General features: G+C 45.2%; 1 protein-coding gene across 1 annotated transcript; it reads right to left on the minus strand.

Moving 5' to 3' along the window:
• Positions 1-1,196: 1,196 nt before the first annotated feature.
• On the minus strand, positions 1,197-27,878 carry LOC118577449 (60S ribosomal protein L10a-like). Its single transcript, XM_036177621.1, has 2 exons — positions 27,739-27,878; positions 1,197-1,749 (listed from the first exon to the last, which is right to left on the minus strand). Exons 1-2 carry the CDS (start codon positions 27,876-27,878, stop codon positions 1,197-1,199), a joined length of 693 nt encoding a protein of 230 aa, XP_036033514.1.

Raw genomic sequence — 27,878 nt, forward strand, 5'->3', positions numbered from 1 at the left:
AATGGTTTTCAAGGTCCCACACTTATTACTGTTAGGGCTTTAAGTAGATGTGAACTATTATGAGCAAGGGGTCTTGGGACACGATGCTGGAGTTTCAGAAAGTTGTCTGAGTGGCCCTGAATGTGCTGTTTGGCGGGAAGAAAAGCTGTAGATGTTTCCTGTGAGGTTTAGGTTGTCATCCCAGGGCAGCTGCTCTGGGCAGCTTGGTGGATGTGTGACCATAGTTCTGAAGGGTACTCATTGTTAGCTTGCTTCTGACTTTTTAAGACTTAAAGATTTTGCAAGTTTGTCTTACTACAGATGCTTAGTGATCTAAGAGGCCTCTTCTTGTTTTGTTGTTGTTGTTTTGTTTCTCCTCCAATCCTGTTGTCCTTTAAAGCAGGACTTACTTCAAGCAAATGAAGGCCAGGCTGAGCTGACTATAGGTCTCCTTAGAGCCCTAAAATGTGAATGTATTTGCTTGTTGCCAAGAGACATCTAGCCATAATTCTAAATGGAATTCTTTGGGAGTACTCCTTGGAACTTGTAGATACAATAGAGACCACCTTAGCCCATAGAGACATGAGCATAGTTTTGAGTGACTTTCTAACAACTACCCTACCAACCATGCCATCAACACAACTTTACAAGAAATACATCAATTGTCAGACCTATCAAGCACAAGTAACTAACCCACTTACCAAACAACCAACTGATATACCAACTAACCACTTAAGCAACCAACTAATTAGCCAGTTAACTAATCCACCAACCAACCAATTTACTCACCAAGTACCCTACCAACCAGCCAACCACAAACCAGTTCTGCTAACCTATAAATTTAGGAAGCAACCTATAGTTTATCAACCTATCAAACAAATGGTCAAGCAATGTACCAATCCACCAATTGATTTGCTAATTAACTAATCAACCTCATTAACCAACTAGCCTGCCAACACCCCTGCCACTATAGCAACCAACCTCCCCACTAACCTATATACCAAATAACCAATCAGCCAATAAACAAATTTTCTACCAACTCGTCTACCAATTAGCCAACCAACCAATCTACCAACCAATTAAATAATCAACCAACTAAATAGTCAACCAACTAAATAGTCAACCAACCTACCAACCATTTTTGGAGTTTCTTGTCTTCCATTGTTGTTGTTGTTGTTTTTTTTTTCTACAGTAGCACTAAGGTTTATTGGAGCATCCTAGTACAGACGCTGGGGCTTGCCCATGGTGCTCTTGATGTACAAAGCCCGGACATTTTGCCAGTTCTTCTTGAGCAAGGACACCAAGAAATTGACAGCCAGGTGGATGTTGTAGACCAGCTCATCATCAGTCATCTTCACATGGCCAACAGCAACAGCCAGACACAGCACCTTCTTCATCTGGAACTTGATTGTGGATTTCATCTCATCGACTTTGGCCACCATGTTTTCATTGTGTGTCAGCAGGGAAGGGAACTTGCCAGCCTTGTTGAGGCCTGGGCCCAGGATACGAGGGATCTGCTTGATCAGAGACTCTGAGGCCAAAAAGGCATCATACTTCTTGGCTAGCTTTTTGACCAGCTTCTTGTTCTTATTAAGCTTCTTGAGCACCTCGATGTCCATGTGGGGGATGTCCACGGCCTTGGCCTCATCGCAGTGTTGCTGGTCCCCCAGGACACACACCGAGAACTTGGGGCAAGGCGTCGACTTGAGCCTGACGGTGCCTGAGAAGTGTTTGTCCCTCTTTGGAAAATGCAGACTATGGGGTGTTCTTCTTTAGTGGGATGGGTACTTGGAGTAACAAGATAACATGTTGCAGAATTCTGGCAGCAGGAGAGCTGCAGCATCAGCTGTGTGTTGGAGGTGTTGTGCAACACGATATTGTAAGAGCCTGGTTGGCTGGCAGGCACCTTAGGCCCCTTCTCGATTTACCAATGGCTTTGTTGCTGATCCATGCATTCCATTGTTTTATAAGAAGTCTGGGGGACAGGTTTTTTCTTTTCTTTTCTTTTTTTCTTTTTTAGTTATCACAGTTTCAGTTTACCAAACACAATTTAAGAGCAAATTCCTTGCAACTTGTGAGCATTCTGTGATCCTGTGTTTTCTAAGGACAACACTTTGTAAATCCTGATGGTTTGGGTTCCCAAATCCTGGCATCTGAATTTGACTAAGGTTCCACCTTGGTGTTTTGTGGGATTTCTCTCCTGAAATACTTGGTGAAAATTGGAATTTGTCTTAAGAGACAATTTGGGTGCAAATCTACATCTAATCTCCTGGCAAATAGAACCTTTCTCAGTTACAGTACAGTCTGCTGTCCCTTTTCTGAGCAGTGGTGCAGTGGCCTTGGCAATGAAGCTTTAACAAATGTCATATGACCCTGTTTCCTCATTATCCTGTGTCCTTTAATTTGCAAAGTTCCTGCCTCCCTGAACTATTTGGGTAAATATCTCATTCTGATGTCTTCTGAGGGCTGAGTCTGTGGATGGTTTATTGTGTCTCCCATTGGCCTCTGTTGCATATGATGTCTCCCTGTCAAGTTTTACCCACTTGCTCCCCTCCCAATCTCGTAATTTAGTGAAACTCCAAATTTGTTCCTTCTCTCTCACTATAACTTCTGCAAAGATCTCAGTAGAAATTGAAAATGGGCAGATGAGTTGTTCTAGGGATGTGTTAAGCTTCTTCCCTCTAATGAAATGTGTTTCTTTTGTGACAATTTCTGTTTCATAGCATTCAATTTCTTGTCAAATGTGATAAACAACAGAATGAATGGGTTTTATATTAGCCTTTCATCACTCTGTGGACTATTTACTCTCACACAACCTCTCTTACCATCTCCTGATGCTTCATTTAGCTGAAATGGGACAGCAGGAGAGCCTGGCTGTGACTTATCTCTGCAATATAGAGCAGTGCGCAGACGCTCTCACTTCTTAAGTGCTAGTGGGCTTGGTCAGGTACAGTTGGCCTGTGTGCTGTGTGATTTAGTTAACTGCTGTCTTAACTTGGTCTGGTTTCCAAGTTCATCCCAAGCTGAGCATCACTCCTCTGAACACTGTACTTGTTATCTTCTAGCCCTCTTCTCACACCCTCTCTCTTCCTTTCTCTGAACCGCCATCTTGGTCTGATTCTGTCTTTACTTCCTGTTTAGTTGGTGTCTCTCTCTACCTTATATGATTTTAGTTTTACTCTATAACTGAGTTATTTGACTTAAATATAACTTTTACCTGTTGAATTATTCATACCAACTTGAAAATACCTGTGAATTTCAAAGACCATCTTAGCAAGATTTCTCTAGGCCTTTGTTTAAGTTGTGGTTTGTCAATAAAATGTCTATGATTGGATCTTTGACAACTGGGGGAACCAAGCCCTGACCCTTAGAACAAGAGATGGGTCTAGTAAGAGTATGTTGATCCATTCTTATCCAATTGCTGAGAACATTTAGCAAAGACAATTCAAAAAACAGCATCCTCATCATTTTTATCATGTCTTTTTTTATCAGGGACTTAGAGATGTAATTTTTTCTGACACATTGATGTCTCATTCCTCTTCTGAAAACTGGTGTTGACATTTTTCTATATAGACACTGGACTTTAATGCTCTTGATATAAAGCTCAATTGAACTCTTTAGAGAACTTGTTCATTTGCTTTTTGGTTTATAGCATGGAAGCCAGAGGTGAGCTTATCAATTTCTTCATTAGACACTCCAGAGAAGCCAGGATTGGATGGCTCTCAATTTATTCCTTTGCTAGACTTCAGTAAGAGAGTATCTTGTTGTTTCCTGGTGTTATGTGTTTACAGTGGTCTCTTTACCACATTCCCTGTAGGGGCTGATATGAGTGAGTGAGTGAGTGTGTGTGTGTGGTGTGTGTGTGTGTGTGTGTGTGTGTGTGTGTGTGTGTGTATTCAAATGGAGTGGTGACGCTTTAAAAAGGGACTATTTCTATTGGGGGTGATTAAAAAGAATCCACACTAATGCTGTGGTTATTTTAAAATACATATTTCTAGCCATATGAAAAACAGTGAAGGGTTGGGTTCTTCAGCTTCATTAGCAGTTCCTGGAGCTCCTGAGCAAAGGTACTTTTTGTTGTTGTTTCCCCTGCCCCATGTCTTACTAGCAAAAAGAAGAAATACTCCTCTAAACCTGGCTCTTTCAGGATGAGAACTTACCTGGCTCCCCAGACTTTCTCCAGGGCTGCAGGAGGAGGCTTCTGACAGGGAGTAGGCCAGACAGAGGAGTGCTCTGACATTTGCCAGCACCCACATCACAGTCTTCACACTGTTTTGAGACATTGCCTGTCATTCCGCAGCCCTCCCCTGTAGGTTAGGCTGTGTCCCTCTCCACAACCAATGTTGACATTCTAGTTTCTGGCATGCATGAATGTGACCTTATTTAGAAACAGGCTCTTTGCAGATTTTCTTTTTCTACATCGACATTTAAGATGGAGCAGTTAGAGCAGGTGTACTTTTAACAGAACACAGCTGCTGTTCTTATATGCTGTGACCCACATAGATGGGGGGATGTTATATGGAGAGATCCTCATGGAATATGTTGGAATGATGCTATCTCAAGCCAGTGAATGCTGGCAGTGGTCAGGGGCTAAGAGGCAAGTAAGGATCTTTATCAAGCACTCCCAGGGGGACCGTGGCTCTGCAGAAACCCTAATGTTGGATTTCAAGTCTATAGGAATGTTAGAAGTTGGGCTCTTTTGTGCAAACCATCCAGCTAGTTGTCATTTGTTATCAAAGAAGCTACATGAATCTCAGACACACTTATTCATTCTCTTTAAAGCCAGTGGGAGATGGGGCTGGATGCCCATGTAGGTAACAGGACTGAGTCTGGTTAATGCTCCTCCCAGAATTCTCTTCTCTTTGTCCCCCCGCCTATACTTCCTGCCTGGCCACTGGCCAATCAGAACTTTATTAACACAGAGCGATATCCACAACAGACTACTGTCCTTCTGGCACCATGCCTATTGCTCCCCCAGTATGCTGTGTGCAGAAATGATAGGACTCTCTTTACAGGTGACACATATGGAAAACAGAGCCCGATGGGGCTTGGAGGTGACAGTGGAATGAAATTCAAATGCCTATTATGTGCATGGATAACCAACCCCAATGGTATCAGCTACAGTGTCCTGACTGATCCCTTGGAGGGAGTGTCTGAGTAGCATAGCCTGGTAGTCTGGCAGATAAGCCCTGTACCAAAAGGGGTCATTGTCCAAGACAAGAACTGGAGGACAGACTCTGGCTTGGCCCACATTTAGGAGACAAGGATCTCAGGCTGAAGGCAGCTGACAGACTGTTAGCTCTTCTCTCTTGGAACCAGCAGCCTCTTGGCAGCCCCTCATCCCTAGAGACCCTAGGTGAGGTGCTTATGGCCAAGTGCACAGTACCAGTCCTCATCATCCTCAGAGAACCCCAGGACAGCATCCATCCATACCTACTTTAAACCCAAGGAAATTTTACTACATTAATATCTTTCTAGTGTTAGTTGTGAACACCACTCAGTATCCTATCAGGAAAGAGTTTGTGTGCAGGATGCTGACTGTTGCTTTAGAAAATGGAATTTAGGATTAGGCTGAAGCTGGAAGGTGACAGTTCATACAGCATAGAGCAACACAGTCTGCTGTCTCCATGGAACCCACAAGAGTAACTGGGGGTGTGAAGTGAGGTGGGATGAGAGAGATGACAGGGATCCTGGTGTCTGGACCACAGGAGGGTTGGAGCCCCCACAAGAACAAACAGTGGAAGCTGACTCAGTTAGTGTGAGAGCAAAGCTCAGAGTGTGTTGATACACTCCAGGGGCTTTGGCGACAATAGTGCCCCCTCCTTAGCTATGATTTTCTCTGTTCTGTGAACAGAGGTGGAATAAACTCTCTAACCCAGAGTCTGGCTGGTCTTGTATCATGTGTGTGCTATACCATAAAGTGCTATGATTTCAATGGCAATAATTTGCCAGATAATCCTGCCTACCTCAGAAGCCTGGCTGAGGTGAATACAGGTTCTTTTATACCAATTGTAATTACTAATATTAACTCTCATACCACATATAACATAGTACCTGCTAAGTTTCTAACTATCTATCCATCCATCTATCCATCCATCCATTCATTGTCTCATTTACATCTCTGTCTATATAGTGGTAAGTGCAGAATAAATGCTAGCTAAAGAGGCTGTGGCAGAGTTCAACAGGTTCAGAAGTGGGATGATCCAAACTCATTGTATTGCAGTCTGTATTGATAAGGACCTTAAACCAGTGAAGAAGCTACTGCTGTACAGATCAGGCCACAGGAGAAGGAGAACAAAGACGTAACCAGTGGCAGAGATGAAAGGGTAGGACCAGGTCCAGATGGGCAAGCAGGTGAATGGTCAGACATCAAGAGCAGACAGTTGAGCTGAGCTGCAAGCCCAGGTTCTCTGCCTGTTGGTCCTTGATGCATGTATCAGAAGTGCAGTCATCTTCCATCCTCAAAATGGAGTAAAAAACTACTTATAAATTGGAATCTTTCAGGCCAAGGTCCAGCCTGAAAAAAAAACCACTGTTTAGACAATATAAAGTAATTTAGAGCAGGGCACAGCCTGACATTGGCACCATGTGACTCACTGTGACCCTTAAAATGCTGAAGTAACTGTGTGACATTGAGGAGACCATGTGGGGCTGGATTCAGGTCACCCTTGTTCTATGGAACATCAATGTTCCGGCTGGGCACAGCCTAGATGACTCCATTTGAGAATGTAGCAATTTTGACCAGTGTTTCTGTGTTCTGAGTGTGAATGCCAAGAAAGAACGAGTCTATGTCTTATTTATATGAGTAAACAGCCGCCATCTGCCATCACAGCAGGTGGTACAGACTTAGAAGCTTTGCCAACATCTAATAACACCTAAAAAGATGCCAAACCACTGGCCACATGAGCTTATCAACCATGCCAGACGGAACCCCCTCACCTGGAACCATAGAGAAGGAGCACCCCGAGACTCACATGTTCAGGCATTCTAACTGGTTGCCTGGGTCACATATCACCAGACTTTTCTAGGAAAGCTGCCAGAGCAAAGGACTGCTGCCTCTGCCCCTGGACTACAGTTTGAGCATTTTCTCCTGCCCATCACTCAGCCCATTCCAGATCCATATCTGCATCCTGGTTCTAAGATTCCTTCGATGGTCCCCTATAGACCCTGACTGGAAGCAAAACTCTTTGAACACTACAGCCTCTTTAACCCTTAGCCATTTTATAACTTGAATATTTATGCATTTTGGTGAAGTGTTAACGTGACCTGAGAGTACCAGTAATTAAGTGTGGAATAAAGGAAGCCAAGTCCACCAATGGCCAGCTTGTTACAATATGGCCTGCGGGAGGAGCCTCACAACAGGTGAGCGGCAAAGAAGCCAGGCAGACAGCACTTGGTGAAGTTTTATTTGGTGGGGAGAAGAGAGAGGGGAGAGAGAAAGAGGGAGGTAGGGAGAGAGAGAGAGAGAGAGAGAGAGAGAGAGAGAGAGAGAGAGAGAGAGAGAGAGAGAAAACCTCATGGGAATAGAGAGAAAAAAGGGGGGGGAGTTTTTTCTTAAAGTAGGCTTTACATCAGGATTCACAGCGAGGGTCCCCAATGGGCGGGCCAGAATACTAACACAGCTGTCATGGGAAACTGGGACTACTTGGAAAATTGCTGACAACAAAACTGATGTAGCCTATGAATTTATTGGTTACTCCTAGAAAGCTGCAAATGTGTCTATCTATTTTTCTCATATAACACACTCATGGAAGACATCCGATTCTCAAAGGTGCTAAAATCTCTGATCTTCTGTCTTAGAAAAAGAAGCCCAGGCTAGCCCATGGGGATCAGAGCCTTATGCAGCAGAGATACTATCCAACCAAGTCCTCCAGATGCATCAGCCTACATATATATATGTATATATATAAACACAGAGCACCATCATGTGAGAGTAGCCATCTTAACTGATGGTGGTGTCGACCTGACATCTAGTAACCAATGTAAGTTATTGGTGAAATTATTAAGGCCATTCCATGTAGTTAAAAGGGAGGTTTCTTTTGTGGCGTAACTTACAAATGAAGGGATAGGTAGACTGTAGGGTCTGGCAAAGGTATGGTGCAGTCTGGTGGTGTTCTCTGGAGAACTCTGCTCAGTCTACCTCCAGCATGCAGGGTCTGGGCACCAAAGAGATCCTTCTAATTTGGATCCTGAGTCTTCAGCATCCTCTCTTGGCCCTGCCTTGTAGGTGTGACCGTTACCGAAGCCTCAATGGGGGTTGGAACTTCCAGGCCAAGGCTGGAATGGCTACCCACTACAGTAAGTTTTATTACTACAGTGGTGTGAAGAAGTAAAGTGATCAGGAGGCTGTGGCTGCCGAAAAGATAGCTCAGACTCACAGTTCTGAAGAGGTGTGTGTCACACTGAGGAAGCCCCATACGGGAACCTCAGGATTGGTTCAGAGGCAGAAGTAATCTCTGTGGGGATAGAATGGAGAGACTTACAATTGGGAGCCTCGGTCATTTTAGTGGGCTCTGAGGCACAGAGCTGCCCTTGAGTAGATAGGGAGACAATGGCCCTGAATGAGAGCTCGCTGAGGAGGTGGCTGGGGCTGTGGACCAGGGACTGGTTGTTTTGCACATGACAAGGGGCTCTAGTGGCCATTGGCTCTAGGAATTAGCCAGTCTTGGGAAAGGCCTCCATCTCTGGGAGGGCTTCACCAGAATAAGAGCCCAGCTTAGTGCATGACTTAATGCATGGATGCTCCAGAACCTGCTGGCTCTGGGAGTTGGGCAAAGCAGTATAGGAGGGTGAGACCATGAAGGAAGCAAGGGTATGTCTGAGGTAAGTGCTGAGGACACACAGTGTGCAGGGGTCATGCATAGCAGAAATGTTGAGCCAGGGATGTCAAAGGGACATCCAGAAGTATAGGGAGGAACAAGGAGCTGGGGAAGGGGGTGGAGAGAAGATGTTCCCTGCAGCCAGACAACAAGGAAACTTCAAGAGTGGCTGAACCAGGCCCCAGAGTTTTATATGGTTCAGGGAGGAAGGGAGGTGGCCAGTGGACACAGCTCCAGGAACAGGAGTGGACCTATCTTCAGGGAGTGTGCAAAAGAGAACGTCCCCATGTGTCCACAGACGAGTGCCCCTCCCTCCCACTTCCTTTCTAGCTTTCCTTCCTGCTTGATTTTCCCTCCTTGGTACACCCTGCTGTCTATCATGCTTCCCTGCAGCTCACGTCTCTGTTTGTTGTCCATTCCCCAAGTGCACAAGCCTCTTCAAGGTTGAGGATTCTGTCTCCTACATCATAGGACGTTGTGAAAGTCAGGGCTCCCAAACGCTGAAGGCCAAGTGAAGGACTCATCTGCACGGGGTACCGGAGGCAGAGGCCCATATTTCCCCACAGCAGAGTGATCAGGTCTCCTGACTCCTGGACTAGACAAGGCCCTACTTTAAGAGGGCACTTCTGTGTTGTCTTGCTTGCATCTGGCTTCTGATGAAGATCAGAATTTCTATGTATCTGATAAAGTGCTTGATAAATTGTTAGTCACCTTCCTGCCATGGTGACAGGACACTGGAGGGGAATGAGTTAAAGACTTTTGGCCTCGGAGTTTTTGGTAGATGCTAGCTCCATTGTTTAAGTCTGTGACAGAAATACCATGGCAGCCAGGAAGAGTGGGGGGTGGGAGAGACAGAGAGACAAAGACAAAGGTGTGCTAAGAAAGGAGGGAGAGAGGGAAGAAGGAGAGATAGAGACACACAGGGGTGTTGGGTATGCTATGAAGGCAAGCTATAGCTTTCAAAAGTATACCCCAAGGACCTACCTCTTCTGATTAGTCCTAATTCCTAATTCCCATATCTCCCAATAGTGCCATCAAAAATGACCTACACAAGAATCTCATTGTCTAAGCCAGAGTCCTCAGGTCTGATAACTGCTTTAAAAATACAAATATTTTTAAATTGTGTGTGTACAGGTGGGTATGTGCTCATGAGTACAGGTGCCTATGGAGACCAGAAGAGGGCACCAGACCCTCTGGAGCTGGAGTTACAGATGGCTGTGACTCTCCTAGTGTGGGTACTTGAGTCCTCTGTAGAAGTAGGGGGTGCTTTTAAATGTTAAGCTATCTTTCTAGCACCCCCCCAACCATCTTTCTAACCACCCCAAATAACTTCTCAGTAACACCACCAGCTGGGGCCCAAGCCTTCAACATGCAAGACTTGGGGGTCATTTTATATTTAAGTCATAACAACTAGATACATAAAAAATACATTTTGTATTAGCTGCTAATCTAAAATTGGGATGCATCACATCTACTTCGTAACAAAGGGAATCAACCTTAAATGTCCCAAACTGAAAGCATTTAGGAGTTTACCCTCTAGGATAGAGAGCTGGTTAAGGGGGACCTCTTAGCAAAACCTGCACAAAGTCACTGGGTGTGGTGGTGCACACCTTTAATCCCAGCACATACAAGGCAGAGGCAGGAGAATCTCTGTGACTTCAAGGTCAAACTGATCTGCATAGATAGTTCCAGTACATCCAGGGATACATAGCGAAACTGTCTCAAAAATTCTGTAGAGAAATCATTTTGCTATTGTTTGTGGCGTAAGTACGCTGCCCGCCTTTGGCGAGCAAAGCTTAGCGTGGATAATTGAACACTGACAGATATGCTCTGCGTTGACTTTGGAAGAGTATCGTTGGCCTACAGCTTAATCTGTCTTCAGCACAGAGGGATCCGGGCACTTATCACACAGGCCCAGACTCATACCCAGAGTCATGATGGGAGAGAACAGGAAGCCAGCGGTGTCTGGGTGTCTAGGAGAACTTGTCCTTGCCAGAGGCCAACATACTTAAATCAGGGACAATTTGTGACCTTTGGCAGGCCTCTTAATATGAAGTGACTTACCATTCAGTGGGACAGCTACTTTAAGCATACCCGTGAAACTTCACATGGTGGTCTGAGTGAGACTGGCCCCCGGAGGCTCATGTGTTTGAATACTTGGTTCCCAGGTGGTAGAACTGTTTGAGAAGGATCAGGGGGTACAGTGTTGTTATAGGGATAGGTGTTGAGGCTTCAAAAGCTTCCTAACATTTCCAGGGTGCTCTCTGCTTCATGTCTGTGCACCAAGATGTGAGTGCTCAGTGGTTCCTGCTACCATTCCTTCACTCAGCCATCATGGACTCTAACCCTTTGATACTACAAACCCAAGTAAATACTTCCTTTTATACCTTGGTCATGGTATTTTGCCACAGAAATAGAAAAGTAACTAAGATACCTTTGCAGCTGGCTAACATTTGGTCAAGAGGGTAAGTGTGAGCACAGGAGGACTTGCCAAGGACACAGAAGCCCCTGGTTCTCAGCTGGTGGAAACCAGTGATGTGTCTGCATATGTGTTCACACTCCAAGGCTGATACAGGCCAGGAGCAGCTCTTACGTCTCACTGTGGACCCAGGCAGGTGGCTCTGTTGTCCCTTGGACCTTGAAATCCTCTGTCAACAGTCAACATGGGACCTGAGGAGAACATGGGGATTCCATACTGATGTTCACATTCTCTGTGCAGAGTTGGTTTATACCATTGTCCCACTCAGAGTCAGTCACACGGTGTAATTCATAGGCAGATGTGGAGAAACTAGAGACCTTGTCTGTCTTTACCATTGCTGTGGTCCTGGTCCTTGGGGTTGGTGTGAGGTTGTTTATTGCCTTTGCAGCCCTGGATAGTAGGATTTTTGTAGCATGATTAAGAACTGATTTTCCAGGTGTGGGACAGAAACACATAGAGGTTTTCTCAGTAGACACCCTGCTTTTCATGCTAGGTTGAGAGGCAGTTGGCTTTGCCTTGAGAAGTTTTCAGCAGGGCCCTGTTCTGAGCGTGCCAGGAGAGATACCCATGCTTCTCATATCTGGCCCTCTCCCAAAACACATGAATCAGAATCTCTGGAGTAGAGACCCCACATCCAGAGTCTGAATAGTTTCTAGGGGATCCTTAGCTGCCCTCCAGGTGGAGAGCCACTAGGCTGATTGAAGATGGAATGGCATGTCTCTTTCGTTCCATACCCAATGAGGTGTCTAGGGCATCTTGATACTGGTTTCAGTTCTGAATGATAATACTGATGATGACCAAAGAGATTATGTGAGAGTCTGCTGGTGATGCTGATATGAAGCATTGGTGCTGGGTACTGATATGTGGTTACTATGCTGGTGCTGATGTTGAATGCTATGGCTGATGCATACTTATTCTAACACTCTCATGACTCCAAGGACACTACCTCTCCCTTATCTGATGGCAAGGGACAGCACTTCATTTAGGGGAACTCAGGGACAGCACTATGTTGACCTGGACTAGTTCAGGCTCCTTGCACAGGCTTTTCCAGAGATGTGACATGGGACCTACTCTGGCCGCAATGGTGCAGCCTTGATCCCTCCCGAGAGCAGCAGTTTACCTGCCCTCCTTAACTTCTCAAATTCTTGGTCTCCAAACACTAGCAGTCAGCTACAGGCTTCTATCAGGGAAGTGCTAAATCCACAGACTGCTTCACAGGCAGTGACCCAGTGAGGGGGCAGACTGCACAGGCTTTAATGGTGTCACAGGAAAGCATGGACACTTCACAGCTTCACAGGTTTTATTGTACGAGAGGCTATTATAAGTGTCCTCAAGAGAAGAGCCAGACTGAATCACTGAGGTCAGTAGCTTCTTCTTCTTCTTCTTCTTCTTCTTCTTCTTCTTCTTCTTCTTCTTCTTCTTCTTCTTCTTCTTCTTCTTCTTCCTCCTTTCCCTTCCCTTCCCCTTTACCTCCCCTTCCCTCTCTTCCTCACTCTTATTGCCCCTCCTCCTCCTCTTCTTTCTCTCCCTCTATCTCTTCTTACAGACATAAAAAGGTCAAAGGTGTGTGCTTGCTTTTGGGGGTGTTAGTGTGTGCTTGCTTTTGGGGTGTTGGGTATGGACTGCTGCTAGGAAGGCCACTCTAAATGGAGGATTTGGGGCTGGCAGACATTTTAGGACTTGTGTTTAAATGGGCCCTGGGATCCCAGGTCAGAACACATAGTAGGTGAGGCCCAGGTGGAACAAGGCGCACCTTTGGCAGCTTGAGGCTTTCTGGGAGCTGGGATGTGCTTTTTTGAGTTGGGCCTTGAAGAACTGTTGATCTAAACAAAGGTGGAATCGAGCCTCCTAGGTAAGCAATGGAGAAGGGCCACAGGATTTCTCCCTGAAAGGCAAGCAGCAGGTGGGAGTCCCCTGGAAACTAATTAAGGCTTCCTGCTGAAGTGCAAGGCAAGGCTTAGGAAGTGTTTCCCTGCACTTGGCCTAGGGCCTGTGAACCTCTTCGAAGTGGCTTTGTCTTTTTTCCCTGACTAATTGCTATTTAAGCTAAATGTCAGATAAATGGTTTCTGATTCAAATAACCAAATAACTTCCAGGTGCTCCAGAGGCCTGCTCACCTTGTGCTGGGAGCAGGCTCCAGTTCAATTTTCTGTTTCTGCTTAGGCAATTCAGTAACTGCTAGTTGAAAGATGCTAAATTAATTAAAGAGGTGATGGTAATGAAGAACAGGGTGGAACACTGGAAATCAGCTTCTAATTGGAGGATGAAATGCCTCTTCCTCACATCAGTTGTTAGACTCAGAGCACTGGCATTTCATTAGCACCATGCTGGCTGTTTAATGGAGCGGTGGGGTGGGGGTCTTAGAGGCCCAGGGAAATGACCAGCAGTGAAGGTAATAGACAGTCCACCCCTCCTTCCCAAGACTGTGCTGAGATTGCTCCGGGCTCTGACTCCTTCCAGTGGTCGATGACAGTGCAGAAGAGATGGGGCAGTCCACAAGGAAGGCAGGAAATACACCCCAGTATGGACCATGTCCTAATTTAATTCTCTAACTATGATGATATGCCCCAGCTAAAAGCAGCTTAGATAAAAAAAGGGTTGATTTTAGCTCATGATTCCAGTTTACAGTCTGTCGTCATTGGGGAAGTCAAGGAAGGCACTTGAAATAGTTGGTCATGACACGTCCACGGTCAAGAGCAAAGGGAAACAAACACATACATATGCTGACTGCTCAGCCTGCTTTCTCTACTTTTATGCTGTTCAGGCCCCAAACTGGGGAATGGTGCCACCAGACTCAGGCAGGGTCTTCCTATATCATTTAACAACCAATCCATGCCACAGGCTAACCTGATCTATACAATCTCTTATTGAGACTCTCTTCCCAGATGATTTTAGGTTGCATCAAGTTGATAATTAAACTACCATCACAAGCCACTGAAAGCACACTCCATCACAGGTGGCAAGGCTTCAGTATAGGAGGGTGTCTTAGGGTTTCTATTGCTGTGAAGAGGCACCATGACCATAGCAACTCTTACAAAGAAAACATTTAATTGGGGTGGCTTACAGTTTCAGAGGTTCAGTCCATTATCATCATGGTGGAGAGCATGGCGACAAGCAGGCTGACATATCTGAGAGTCCTACATCTTGTAGGCAACAGGATGTTGACTGAGACACTGGGTGAGATCCTGAGCATAGGAAACCTCAGAGTCCACCCCCACAGTGACACACTTTCTTCAACAAGGCCATACTTATTCCAACAAGGCCAAATCTCCTTATAGTGTCACTCCCTATGAGATTATGGGGACAATTACATTCAGAGCCCTACTATAGAGGGCTAGCTTCACCTAGAACAAATGGCCCTAGCTAGGCAGGAAAGAATGCAGAGGTAAACTGGCTGCTGAGATGGTGACCAAACTGGACTTTACAGACCTTTTATTCTGCCCTCCACATTTCAGACAAGGAAACTAAGGCTTAGAAAGGAAGCCCAGCTGTGTGGTCCTATGACCAGCAGCCAGTTCCGCAGTCTTAGTGACTGTTCTATTGCTGTGAAAAGACACCATGACCAAGACAACTCTCATAAAGGAAAATATTAGGGAACATTTCTTTGCACTGTGTGAAGATGTGTCACTATGATTGGTTCAATAAAAGAGCTGAATGGCCAATAGCTAGACAGGAAGAGGTTAGGCAGGACTTCTGAAGACAGAGAGGTCTTGGGGAAGAAAAAAGGCAGGGTTGTGAAGTGGATGCAGAGGGAGCAAGACATGCAGGAGGAGAGGTAAAAGCCACAAGTCATGTAGCAACACACAGGTGAATAGAAATGGTTTAAGTTATAAGAGGCAAGCCTAAGCTATAGGCCAAACTTTTATAATTAATAATAAGTCTCTGTGCCATATTTTTTATGAGTTGGTGGTCTACAGGAAAACATTTAATTGAGGCTTACTTACAGTTTCAGAGGTTTAGTCCAGTGTCATCATGGCAGGAAGCATGGTAGTATGCAGTCTGACATGGTGCTGGAGAAGTGGCTTGAAAGTTCTACATCCAGATCTGCAGGCAGCAGGAAGACAAGCCAAAGCTCCGGGACCTGGCATGGGTTTCTGAAACCTCAAAGCCAGTGACATACTTTCTCCAATAAGGCTATACCTCCTAATCCTTTCAAACAGTGCCACTCTGTATTAGGAATCTTAAAGAGTCTTATTAATAAAACAAACTCAGGGCCTGGTATTGGGGTGAATGCTGGAAGATCAGAGAAGCAGAACAAGACACAGCGTCCTCATCTTGCCAGTTCCTCAGCTGATCCTGTTCCTCAGACTGGATGCCTCTCAGCTGAACTGTGCTGCTCCAAAGCCTAAAAGCTTAACCAGCAAAAGCTTCTAGTTCCTGGTTTTCACGCCTTATATAAATTTCTGCTTTCTGACATCACTTCCTGGGATTAAAGGCTCTCTTCTGGGATTAAAGGCATGTGTCATCATGCCTGGCTGTTTCCAATGTGGCTTTGAACTCACAGAGATCCAGACAGATCTGTGCCTCTGGAATGCTAGGATTAAAGGTGTGAGTGGCACCATCTTCTAGCCTCTGTATCTAGTGGCTGTTCTGTGCCCTGACCTCAGATAAGTTTATTTGGGTGCACAATATTTTGGGGAACACAATACAACCACACCACTCCCTATGAGCCTATGGGGGCCATTTTCATTCGAACAACCACAGTGGCCTTCCCCCAACATGGTTTTCTTGAACTCTTCTGGGCCCGGCATCTTTGCATTCTCTGTGTACATGGACTTAGGGGCTGCTTAGCTAAGAGTGCGGGCTCTTCCCTTGGGCCTGCAAGGTAACTAGAAGCAGACAAAAGGCTGGCAGCCCTGCCTTCATTTTGTACTTGTCTCCTTTACTTTGGGTTACATCTCTGTTCTGCTTTGCATATTGGTATGTTAATCATTTAAGGAATATCTGTTAAGATTTGCAGGGGCATTGGAAGTCAGCTTTTACAAGCTTCTGATCCACCTGAGTGGATCAGTTGCCAGTCTGTAGCTGGAAGTTTCTCTGGTCCTGTGCAGCCCTGAGGTTTGGACAAATCTCTTCTACCCACAGTCCTGCATGCACTTATAAAATAATCACTCAGAGCCTTATATTAATTACAAACTGTATGACCTATGGCTTTAGCTTCTTGCTAGCTGGCCCTTTCATCTTCAATTAACCCATTTCTATTCATCTGTATGTTGCCACATGGCCCTGATGTTCCCGGTCTGCTGACATCTTATTGCTCCTGTGGCAGCTCAAGTCACTCCAACTCCGCCCTTCTTCTCTCTTTATCTCTGCTTGGATTTCCCACCTGGATGTAAGCTTTCTTGCCATAGGCCAAAACAGCTTTATTTATTATCCAATGGGAGCCACACATATTCACAGCATACAGAAAGACATCCCACAGTACCAGTCATTGCCCTAAACCTGAAGTCACCTTGGATTCCAGGAACAATGGACCCTCACAAATGGATCTCCATGTGATGAGCTCATCATCTAAGCAGGAACAATTTCCCTGTGATGGAAACTGCTCCTCCCTCTCCCAAGAAGGAACAGTCATTTCCTGGGAACCAGACTTTCTCCTCAGGCAATATAGATAAGGATAAAAATCACCATACAAAAATCCATCTTAATCCAAAACATCTTGGAGACCTGCTGTTGCCTCCTTAATGTAGGAAAATAAAATAAAACAATCCATCTTGGAGGCCTGGTTTTGCCTCTGTAGTCTAATAAAAGGGAGATACAATGATAAGCAGATGGCTCAATGGCTCTAGTTGTTTTATGGGTACTGTCTTAGTAGTTGATTTATACCATGTGGTCACCTTACCCAAGGTGGAGATAAAGTCACACACCATGCTTCTATCCTGATGAGTTAATTACCTGCCAAGATGGTGGCAAGCTATGTGTCTGTTATTTACTCCAAGGTGAGCCTAGGTCCTCAGCCAAGATGGCAGCAGGTCACTGGATCTAAGGTGAGCCCCAAAGGCACACACCCTTTCCCTAAACATGAGTTGAATCCAAGTTACACACATGGTATGTTATAGCAAATTAAAACAATCTGTACGTCCTTTTCAAATCACACTTAGTAAACTTAAAATCCTAAGATACAGAAAGTTAAAGTTTCAGCAAAAGCTTTAAAGATAGTCCACAGAACCAAGGCAAAGGAGGGAGAATTTAGAGTTAACACCTCACCGTCTGTAAGCTCTATGGGAAATGGTTCACTTCCCAGTTGTCTTCTAGAGCAAAGTGTCTTCTGCCCTGCTCTGTTTTGCTTCCCTTCTCCCTGTCACAGAACCTTGTGGTCATGATGCTTGTACATTTTTCTAAAACACCCCCAAAGCCAATATTTGTTAAAACTCATTTAACTTGCTTATCTTGCTTTACAAATTATGCTTCTCAACAATCGATCTATTTTTAAATAGATTTGAAAAAACATGCTTCCTGCTGTCAGTAGATGGTGACCTAGGGATTTGCCCATCAGTAGGAGTCAAGAGTTGGATGTAGACTTCTTTGTCAATTCAGTCTTTGATATAAATTATTTATTACAGGTTTGACATGACTGACTGCTCTCATCTGTTGGTTGAGTATATGGAGTGAAAATGTCATGGAGAATTTTTAAAAGGCTCTGTTAATGGGCTTAATTGTAGCAAACTTTACAAAATGGAACATTTACTCTTGATGTGGCAGTCATTCAGGCAGTAACTTAGGATGTTCTGGAGTGTTCTGAAGAACCGCCTGTTGGGGAAGTAAGGCAGTCACTGTCTCTGGGAGTATGTTTAAATTGGAAATTAAAAATTATTTCTTTTGGGGAAACACAACTTAGAATTAAACTGTCTTTTGGAATATAGGTATAACAATATGATATTAACAAAAATATATATTGTCATGTTTTCAAATACTAGATATGACCATTTAAAGTAATAGTCTCCTTATCAAATTGTTTCTAACCAACAATTGTGTTTTACTTGAGAAAATTTGGGTTTTTTGTTCATTAAGTTACAGCTGCTATTGTTAATATTTAAAATAAACATCAAAGTTCATTATGTAAGAAAACAAGACATATCTCATCGACACTTTCTGTTCAGATATATTCCTTATATACTAACTTAAGCTGACTTCTTTTACAAGGCTTCCGGGTGCTTGTTCCTTATGCAGGAGTCTGATGTAAACAAACTGTTAATTATAGTCACCTTATCCTGCTACAGGGCTCTGGTCCATGCTCCAGCCAGTTGTACCTTATGTTAACTTTATATTTAACCTTATGTTATAGTGATTCATGTTAATGTTGATGTCAAAGTTTTTCTCATGTAACTTTGTCACTTAAGTTCCCCACAAAGGTGTATAGTTACTACCTACTGACTGATGGTTTGAATTTTTGCCAACTGTTAAGTTTTAACATGGCCCCTTGGGTGGACTAGCTTCTGAGGCACTAACTGTTGCTCTCCTCAGCACCCTTCTGTCAGCCTTGGAGCAGTCATGGAGAGATCAGTGCCCCCCCCCAAACTCCTAAAAGCTATTTGGGTGACCTCTGGAAGGTGAACTAATGGGCCATCCAATTCATCCCTCTTCTTTTCAGTCTGGACGTTGTTTATGGGACTCAGAACCAAAACAGCTGGACTGGCTCCTTTGCATCCATTAACTTCTCTCTCTCACCAGCTCAGATCAGCTTAACATCCTTCAGGACCAGCTGGACGGACTCCTCAACTGCTGAAGTACTCCACAATTAAAAAGGACCAGCTCTGACTACTGCTAAGGATGGCATCTATGCCCTTCTTGGATAATGCTGCTTCCAGGCCAACAGATCCTAACTGATTTGAGAGGGGACCAGAAGAAAATTCCTGGCTCCTCCCCAAGATCACCCCATCTTCCTTATTATCCTCACACTTACATTCTCACCCTGTCTTTTACCTGTTTATTTGCTGAACTTCCTCTACACAAACAAAATGCTCCATGTAAGCTCTCCCCATGGGTCTCACCCTACAACAACCTCATTTGTTCCTGATGCATCTCAGAAAGACCTTTTAGATGCTGTGGAGAAGCTGGCTAAAAAGGAGCTGCATCCCTTTCACTCCAGGCCAGACACAATTCTTTATAACAGTCCTCTGTTTTCTCCTGTTCCCTTCCTTTTATGCTCTGTACCTTTCCGATACTTCTAGCTCGTTTTGGTGAAAAGTCCTGGCGAAGGGACCAGTTACCAGTCACTGTCACCCTGAATCAATTTTGTGCCCACATCCTCTCACTGTCCCACCTCGTCTCCCTCACCTCTGTTCTTGTCCCTCCATGAGCATTTCCAGAAAACGTGTTTTCTCTGTAAGCAAATCATCTGTTTTCAGCACTCTAGCATTAATTTTCCAAGTCTCCTCAGGAAATCAAGATGGCAATTTCTCGATCCACTACAGCTGGTCAAGTTAAGATTCTCTCCCTATTACATGACTTCAATGGACCCAGAACTACCCCCTCTGACAAAGACTCTTCTTAGCAGAAAACAGCTATAATGCCCTGCCCTGTACTTTTTTTTATATCCTCCCAGAGTTAGGAATAGTTTCCTGCTGAAAGACTACACTTCCCAGCTTCCCTTGTGGATTATAGAAGTCATTGCCCTTATAAGGGGCCTGCATCCCATCTTTCCCTGTAGGCATGTTGGCTGTCTCCACACATGGGTGACAAAGATGTCCCTTCACTATGAATACGGCCCTATTTAAGTCCAGGAAAGAAAAAAAAAAAGAAATATCCAGGTTCTTGTGTCTGGGAGCAATGGGTTAGAAGAAGTGGAGACAGTTTATTAGGGAGGAAAGAACTGGAAATGGACTCATTCACTCACTATAAGTGAGCTGATGGTAAAGCCCCCAAGGCCTGAGGTCACAAAGCACGTGACTCTTTATGGGACATTTACATAGCACCCACCTTCCCCAGCTGTATATGGGGGCTTTCCTTGCCCATACTTTGTTTATTAGATGAAGCCTGGGTAAGGATGGTAAGGCTTCCAGTCTCTCCTGAGCATGTTCTATTATTGTATGAAGCCTCCCCCAGGGAGGGACGGGCTTTAGGGTTTTCCTGCAAACTGAATTCTTCCATGTGTTACTTTTGGTACTGCAGTCACCAGGTCCTACCTCTATTTTCTTGCCGCATAATGGAGGATTCTCATTAACCAAAGCCGTGTGTAACGCAACAGTCTGAGAAAAAGCCTGGTTGGGGGTCCTCATCTGTAGAGACTTGGTCATTTCCCAGCCATTGGTGGGGGAATCTGTTGAATGTGGATGATACTGACACAAGAGGCTGTGAGACATCAGGACTGGCTGCTGCCCATGTTCCAGTGTGAGGGCCCTGTGCTGAGTCTGGATTTGTCGTGCTGTGGGATGAGAGGTAGGACTTGGAGGAGTGGAGATGGACTCTGCTCGCAGACAGCTGCCCCCAGATCCCAGGCTCATTATGGGCTGTAGGAACTCTGTTTGTTGTTGAGTCCAAATGGTGCTCATGCTAGGGCTTGGTGACTGGAGCTGCCTGGCTTGATACTGGTATGACTGCAATCGCCGCTGTCTCTGATCTCTCTCTGTGAAACCATGTCATGGGAAGGAAATGTGAATACCTAGTCCCAGTCTGCATGGGTAATTTACAGTTGAAAATATCTTGTCCTCCTCAGTCCCACTGGCTAGTAACAGCACAGACAAGAGGTATAATTGCATTCAGCTTGATTTTGCTGCCACTGGATTTTGGTTAATGGGGTAACTTACAATTTTACACTTCAAAATATCAGCATCCGTTCAAACTGAGTACATTAGGCGCAATTAGAGGAGATTATGGATTTGAAATGAAGAAGGAGATACATTAATATGTCTAATTACTATGTTAATTAGACATCCGGGCCATAATATTTCATACGTAAATGGTAATGTTGATGGAGCTGTAATTACTATTATTGGTAGAAGTATTATGGAGTGCAAAATGAATCTCTGCTATTCTGCTCAGCAGTAAATAACAGCCTGGTCCTTGGGGGAACTTGTGTGTAAGTCTACCCACTCCCCGCCTTCCAGGGACTGAGTGACTCAGGAGTCAGTTAATAGGAAACTTGTGGGGAGAGGAGATGTTAGCATCTCCATCATGCCCTGTCATATGCTGCCTGCCTGTGAATGTTTGATGAGTTCCTAGAAAGAATGTGGCTAAGGAATTTCAAGGAAGTTGCTGAACTCCTACCTTTTAATGCCCTGGGAAGTCAATATCTTAAATTACACGTTAGTGTCTGTAGTTTTCCAAGTCCAGGCTGCTGCAGAGTTTTGGGAGAGGGCCAGCAGGGGCTGCCTGGGATACCTGGGTCACAGAGGAGGAGTTGTGCTAATATCAATGTCAAGGACAGACTAGTGTGACCACGTAGAGTGTCCCAGGTTTGTCAAGAGCTTTTCTGATTTTCAAACTCGTAGTTCAAGCCCAGTATAGTGTTTTACATCTGTACTTTCAGGGCTTGGGGCCTAAGATAGGAGGGTTTCCATGAGTTTGAGGCCATCCTGGATTATATAATGAGTTCCTGTCTAGCCTGGGTTAAGAGACTCTGTCTCAAAGAAACAGAACAGCAAAACAACCTCAGGAGCTCTGCATGCTGGGGTCCTATCCTGGCTTGAAAAGGGAATGTAAGGTCACACACTCCAGAAACCTGATCTGTCCCAGGAAAGCCATGTGTTAGCCCACTGCAGGTTCTATATACTACATCTCAGTAAGTGAGATTCTGCCTTTGGCCTGTGGGATTGGCCATATGGCCAGCTATCCTAGGGTATGAGATCCTAACTGCCTGGCTCAGGCTTCTGCTTGCAAAGTGGCTTTATGTTCTGCAGCAGCAAGAAAGAGTAAATGAGAGATCTTAGATCCCAGTATGCTTTAAACATGTTCAAAATTCATATCAGGTTGCTGTGGGATAATGTTCTTGTAAACTAAAGATTTGTCACTTGAATTGGTTTAATAAAATGCTGACTGGACAGTAGCCAGGGAGGAAGTATAGGTGGGGCGAGCAGATTAGGAGAATACTGGGAAGAGAAAGGGCAAAGTGAGGCGTTACCAGCCAGACACAGAGGAAGCAAGATGATAATGCTGAACTGAGAAAAGGTACCAAGCCATGTGGCTAAACATAGGTAAGAATTATGAGTTAATTTAAGTGTAAAAGCTAGCCAATAATTACCCTGAGCTAATGGCCAAGCAGTTTTGAGTAACACAAGCTTCTGTGTGGTAATTAGGGAAGTGGCTACTGGGTATTTGGGAGTTGTTGGCTGAATAGAAACTTCTGCCTATAAATGGCATCCCATGTTGGCTGCCAAATGTAGGGGAAGTTTCTCTGGTCCCACCTGGTCCTGCAGTCCCATATTTCTCAGGTCCTACCCAGCCCCATAGTCCCACAGACATTTATAAAATAATCAGAGGCTTATATTAGTTATGAACTGGATGGCCTATGCCTCAAGCTTCTTGCTAGCTAACTCTTACTACTTAACCCATTTCTATTAATCTATAAGTTGCTACATGACCGTGGCATTACTGGTCTGCTGGCATCTTGCTACTCCTTGGGCAGTGGCTGGCATCTCTTCCTCTGCCCTTCTTCTCTCTGTATCTCTACTTGGATTTCCAGCCTGGCTATAAGCTTTCTTGCTGTAGGCCAAAACAGCTTTATTTACTAACCAGTAGGAACAGCATGTATTCACAGAGTACAGAAAGACATCCCACAGCATCAGGTTTTTAAACATGATGGTTTAAACATGGCCTTGGGTTTTGCATGCAGCCTTAAGGCATGAGCTCAACCATCATGACGTAGAAGACAGAGTGTGGACCCTCTTCTTGAGAGTCCTTGAAGTCAGGGTATCTTCCAGTCATGGGTGGGAGCACCTCAATGACTTACCTAGTATCCACTCTACTTCCAGTTGGAAATGACGTCCAGGATACACAGGCTCAACTTGAGGCATTCTTCAAGTATCAGGCCTGTAGCTTCTTACTTCCCCATAGCATAGAAGGATTTTTCTTTGTAGGGAATCTACCATCCCCAGCGGATACAGGTAGAGGAGGTAGATAAAGAGGCTTGAGTTTTCTGTGCCAGTGAAAAGGTGTACCAACTAGGCAAAGCCATTGGTGCAGGTGAAGCTGCAGGACATCATTTCTTCTGTATACTTTGAATCCTCTCCAAAATAATAGGAAGCAAAGCAATGGTCCGGCCAGTTCCTCACTTTTTCCAGATGCCTCTGCTGCTGCCTGGGTGATGACTATTCTTGCTGAGCCTGGATCTTGTATCTTCTGAGTACAGCTCAATGGTCTTTTCTTTGATCCCATGAACTTCTTTCATATCCTCCACTCCCATCTGCTCAGATCTCTCAGGTTGGTTAATGTTGTTGGCAGACAAAGACTCCTCCAATTCTTACAGATTCTGGCTTTGCAGTGTATCAGGGTCAGTCAAGGCCTCCAGCACCTCTGCAATTACCCTGTACTTTCCAACCTGGTCAGGTAATGAGTCCAAAGTCATTAGAATCCGGTGTTAAACTCCACATGTGGTGCTCAGTGATCTCTGCTCTGCAAAGAATGGAAGTGAATCTCGTGGCTTCTGGAGGCTTCTAGGTGACCGTGCCTTTAGATGGGAACTGAGGGTCTTGGTGACACTTGAAGCTTCTTGCCATCAGAAGTGCCCATTCTCCTTCCACTTTATGTTCCCTTCCTGTCTCCAGAGCCTGCTCTCCAGAGAGTGCTAGGCCTCAGGACACAGGGACTCCACTTGAGTTACTCCTCAAGTATCAAGCCAGTGGTTGCTTACTTCCCCCATGGCACAGAGAGGGCTTTAATTGCTCTCCTGCTGGCTCTTCCAGATAACCAGGCTAAAATAGGCTTAATTTCCCCAAGGGTCTCTTACCTGCCATGGTTTTTATGTTAACAACTGCTTTAGAAAGTAGAAAACAGAAACTGATTCAGGATGAGTGGAAGTAGACAGAGAGTGTTGGGGGAACAAGAGGCAGAGGGAATAGAAAAGAGGCCAGGGCTTAGGAAGGCTGGGAGGCCGGGAAGTTGGGTCTCAGGCCAGTTCCTCTGCTGTGTGATAGGCTACCCTACCTGCCTCGCATCCTTCATGACTAGAGGGCATGTGACCACATCCTAGCTGGGCCAGCTCAAGTCTCATTGTAATTAGGAACTATGCCTCATTTCAAGGTTCCCATGAAAGGCAAAGGAGAGGGAGAGGACATTTCAGTCTTAGTCAACTTGGAGGGACATCTGGGTATGCTTAGGGTGTGTGTGCTTGTTGACAGTTGTTACTAGAGAGTTGGGGGTGTTAGTGCTTGAGTTAAGTATTAGACAGAAAGAGTGTGTGACTTGAAAGGGAGGGGCATTTGAGAATTCCAGCAGTTTTGTTTGGTATCTGAGGGTGATGGTGAGACTTTGTCTGGGTGGAGCGTTAATGTACCAGACTCTCTTGTGAAGGGGAAGATGTCCACCATCATTCAGTCCTATCCAGCTTTACATTCTTCAGAGATCTTAGCAGCAACTTAAAAAGAAAAATGCTCTCGCTGATTAATTGGATGCTGGGGAATGATCTTTCCCCCTGTCTCTGATACTTTTCTTCGTTCTTTGAACACTCAGCTTCCTAGACAATATGCATGTTATTATGCATGTCTCGGCTCTGCTCACCGACACTCAGAGATGGATGGAGCTGGCCAGCTTCACTTGTACAGAGTCAGGTATGCAGCAAACAGCCATTACTCTCCTTCAGAGACCAATGACAGATGCCCAGGCAGGCTTTGGGGTCAGGGGTGGGGTCAGTCATGGCATTCTTAGCAAGAGGAGCAGAGGGAACAATATGACTAAGGTCTATGGATTATCCTCTAGGCCCAGCCTGCCAGGTGGAGGAGCTGGCAAGGTGACACCACCCCCCAGTGACATCACGGGCCCTAATGCTCTGGGCAGCTGTCAGAGCCCCACTGTTACTGCTTGCTCTTTCTCCGCGTCATGAGCAGCTGTTTCATTGAACAGCAGGCTCTCACTTTTCTATATAAGTCAAACCCTGTCAACTTCTCTGGGAGGAGGTTGGAGCATCCTGTGGATCCACTTTTCCAGACAGAGGCTTCTTCCCAGTCTCCTGCCACATGCTATTTATAGACAGAGTGAGACTTCTGTCCACGGACTCTGCTCAAAGCCGGGTAGTCCTTAAAAAACTGGCAACATATGCCACTAATACATCAGTAGTGGAGACAAAATAAAATCACAAGGAACACTCAAATCATACTAAAAATGAGCAGAACAAAGAAGTGTTGAGGGAAGAAAATAACCGGTACGTGGTGATCCGGAAGCTGCTACTAGATCAATAACTGTATTAAGTGAAATTTTCATAAACATCTTAAACCTGCATAAAACACCTTAAAGGCAGGGATGATCTGACTGGATGAAAAAGCAAGGCTTGCACTGTGCTTTGCTGGAAAGACAGGTGGAAATGGAGTGGAAGTATACAGATGTGTTCCTTAGTTCTATTGCTGTGATGAGACACCATGATCAAGACGACATACAAGAGAAAGCATTTAATTGGGGGCTTGCTCATAGTATTAGAGGGTTAATCCATTACCATCATGGTGGGAACAGTTGTAGCAGGTGGGCAGACATGGTTCTGAAAAAATAGCAGAGAGCTTCACATCCCAATCCACAGGCAGTAGGCAGAGGGAGGAGGGGAGGAGAAGGGCTGGGCCTAGTGACACACCTCCTCCAACAAGGCCACACCTCCTAATCCTTCCTAAACAGTTCCACTAACTGAGGACCAAGCATTCAAACATATTACCTATTGGGGCCATTCTCATTTAAACCACACAATGAGAGAGAAGGTAAATGCTGTCTTAAGGAGCTTGGGAACAGTCCCACATCTATCAGTTAGTACAGACCTCAGAACATAGTCTCTGGGCAAAAAGGATGTTATATGGGAACAGAGGTCAATTAGTCAAGAGCTGTGATCCTGAGCATGCAGGCAGCTAATAAGAGCACTTTTAAGTATGTGAAGCACATACTGATTGGGCTGGAAAGAGGTGACAGATCCATAATTACAGTGGGATGATAACCTTCACCTTGTAATCAATGCGGCAAGTAAACAGAATCAGCAAGGGCCCAAGATGGAGCTGTGCTCTGCCAACTAGATTTGATGACACTAGGGACACTTACGCAGAGGCAGTGGCAGCAGTGGAGAAGGCACGTGAGTGGCTTTGCTAAGCAAATGGGGGACATCCACCAGGGTTTGCCAGGAGACACCAGCATCTCCTGATACCAAAAGAAATTTAAGTTGCAGAAAGTGTATGTCAGAAAAGAATTGAATGAGAATTCTAAAACCAAAGGATATTTAGAAAATGCCCTCATTAACAAATCAAAGAACAGTCTCCTAAGTAGCTTGAGGGTGGGGGGCCAAAGGAGGTGAGAAGGTGTTTCTCATTGAACTGAAATGAAAACACATCTAAACTGGGTTCTGTGGCTAATGTAACGTGAGAGGACTACACGGCATTAAATATTTATGTTAAAAAAGAAAGGTTTCAGATGAGAACAGAAGTTTCTTTCTTAAGTGACTAAAAAAGAATCAATCAATTCCAAAACAACCAGAAGAAGGAAATAGTCAAACTAAGGGTAGCAGGAAGGGACAGAGGGTTTAATGGTCACCTTGGGGAGGATGGCGCTGCGGTTGGCTGTCTCTGCCCGCCAGGAGACCACCTGTGGCAGCACAGGTCAAGCCCATGCTGGGCATCTCAGCTACTCAAGTGCATTTTCAAGGGGAAGGGAAAGGCTTGTTGAGCTGCTGGGTTGGACACACATGCTTATTGTAGAAGGTTCTACAGGAAAACGATGCTGCCCTCAGAAGAGGTGATGGAAGAGAATCCAAGAGGCGCAGACAGTTAAAAAAGAAAGAAAGAAACAAACAAAAGCAGCTGAAGAGGCAGAGCCGCCCAACAGCACATTCTAGGGAGAAACAAAAGTTTGCTTTCTGGGTCCTCAGGCTGCTGCAGAAGGCACGGGCTTGGGTCCTTTTCTGAACCAATCACTGGCCAGGAAGACTCGCGTTCTGATTGGACAAACCAGGGTCCCAGCCTTGGAGCTTGAGCCGTAAGGGACTAACTAGCCATGCTGGGAGGGGAGTTTTCCTCAGACTGACATGGGTGCTGTGACTAGAAGAGAAGGGTCGGATCTGGGAGGAAGCTAAGAAAGAGGTGTCTGTCATGCAGAAGTAGAAGTTTGTCCATCCGTCCGCTCCCCTCTATTATGAATTTCTGTTGCCTGCCGCTGAAACCAGTGGTCAAAAACCCAGTGGCTTAAAACAGCCGCTTAGTCTCTGGCAGACTGGTAGTCAGAAGTCTGGGATGGGTCTCTCTGAGCAGATCCAGTGGAATCTGGAGCGTAGTGCTCCTCTGAGGACTCCAGGAAGCCCCCGCTTCCTTGTGTTGTGTGGCTTCTGTAGGTGCTCGAGTCCCTCACCTTGTGAACCCAGCCGGCATCTTCCATCTGGCACTGTCCTTGTCCGGCTGCATCTCTGCGACTTTCTTCTCTCGTTGGCCCTCTCTTTCCTCTACTTTGCCCCTTGCAAAGACCTTCTGATGGCTGTGGATCACTGGCAT

The sequence above is a fragment of the Onychomys torridus genome, chromosome 1 (assembly GCF_903995425.1).
Source record: "Onychomys torridus chromosome 1, mOncTor1.1, whole genome shotgun sequence".
NCBI lineage: Eukaryota > Metazoa > Chordata > Mammalia > Rodentia > Cricetidae > Onychomys > Onychomys torridus.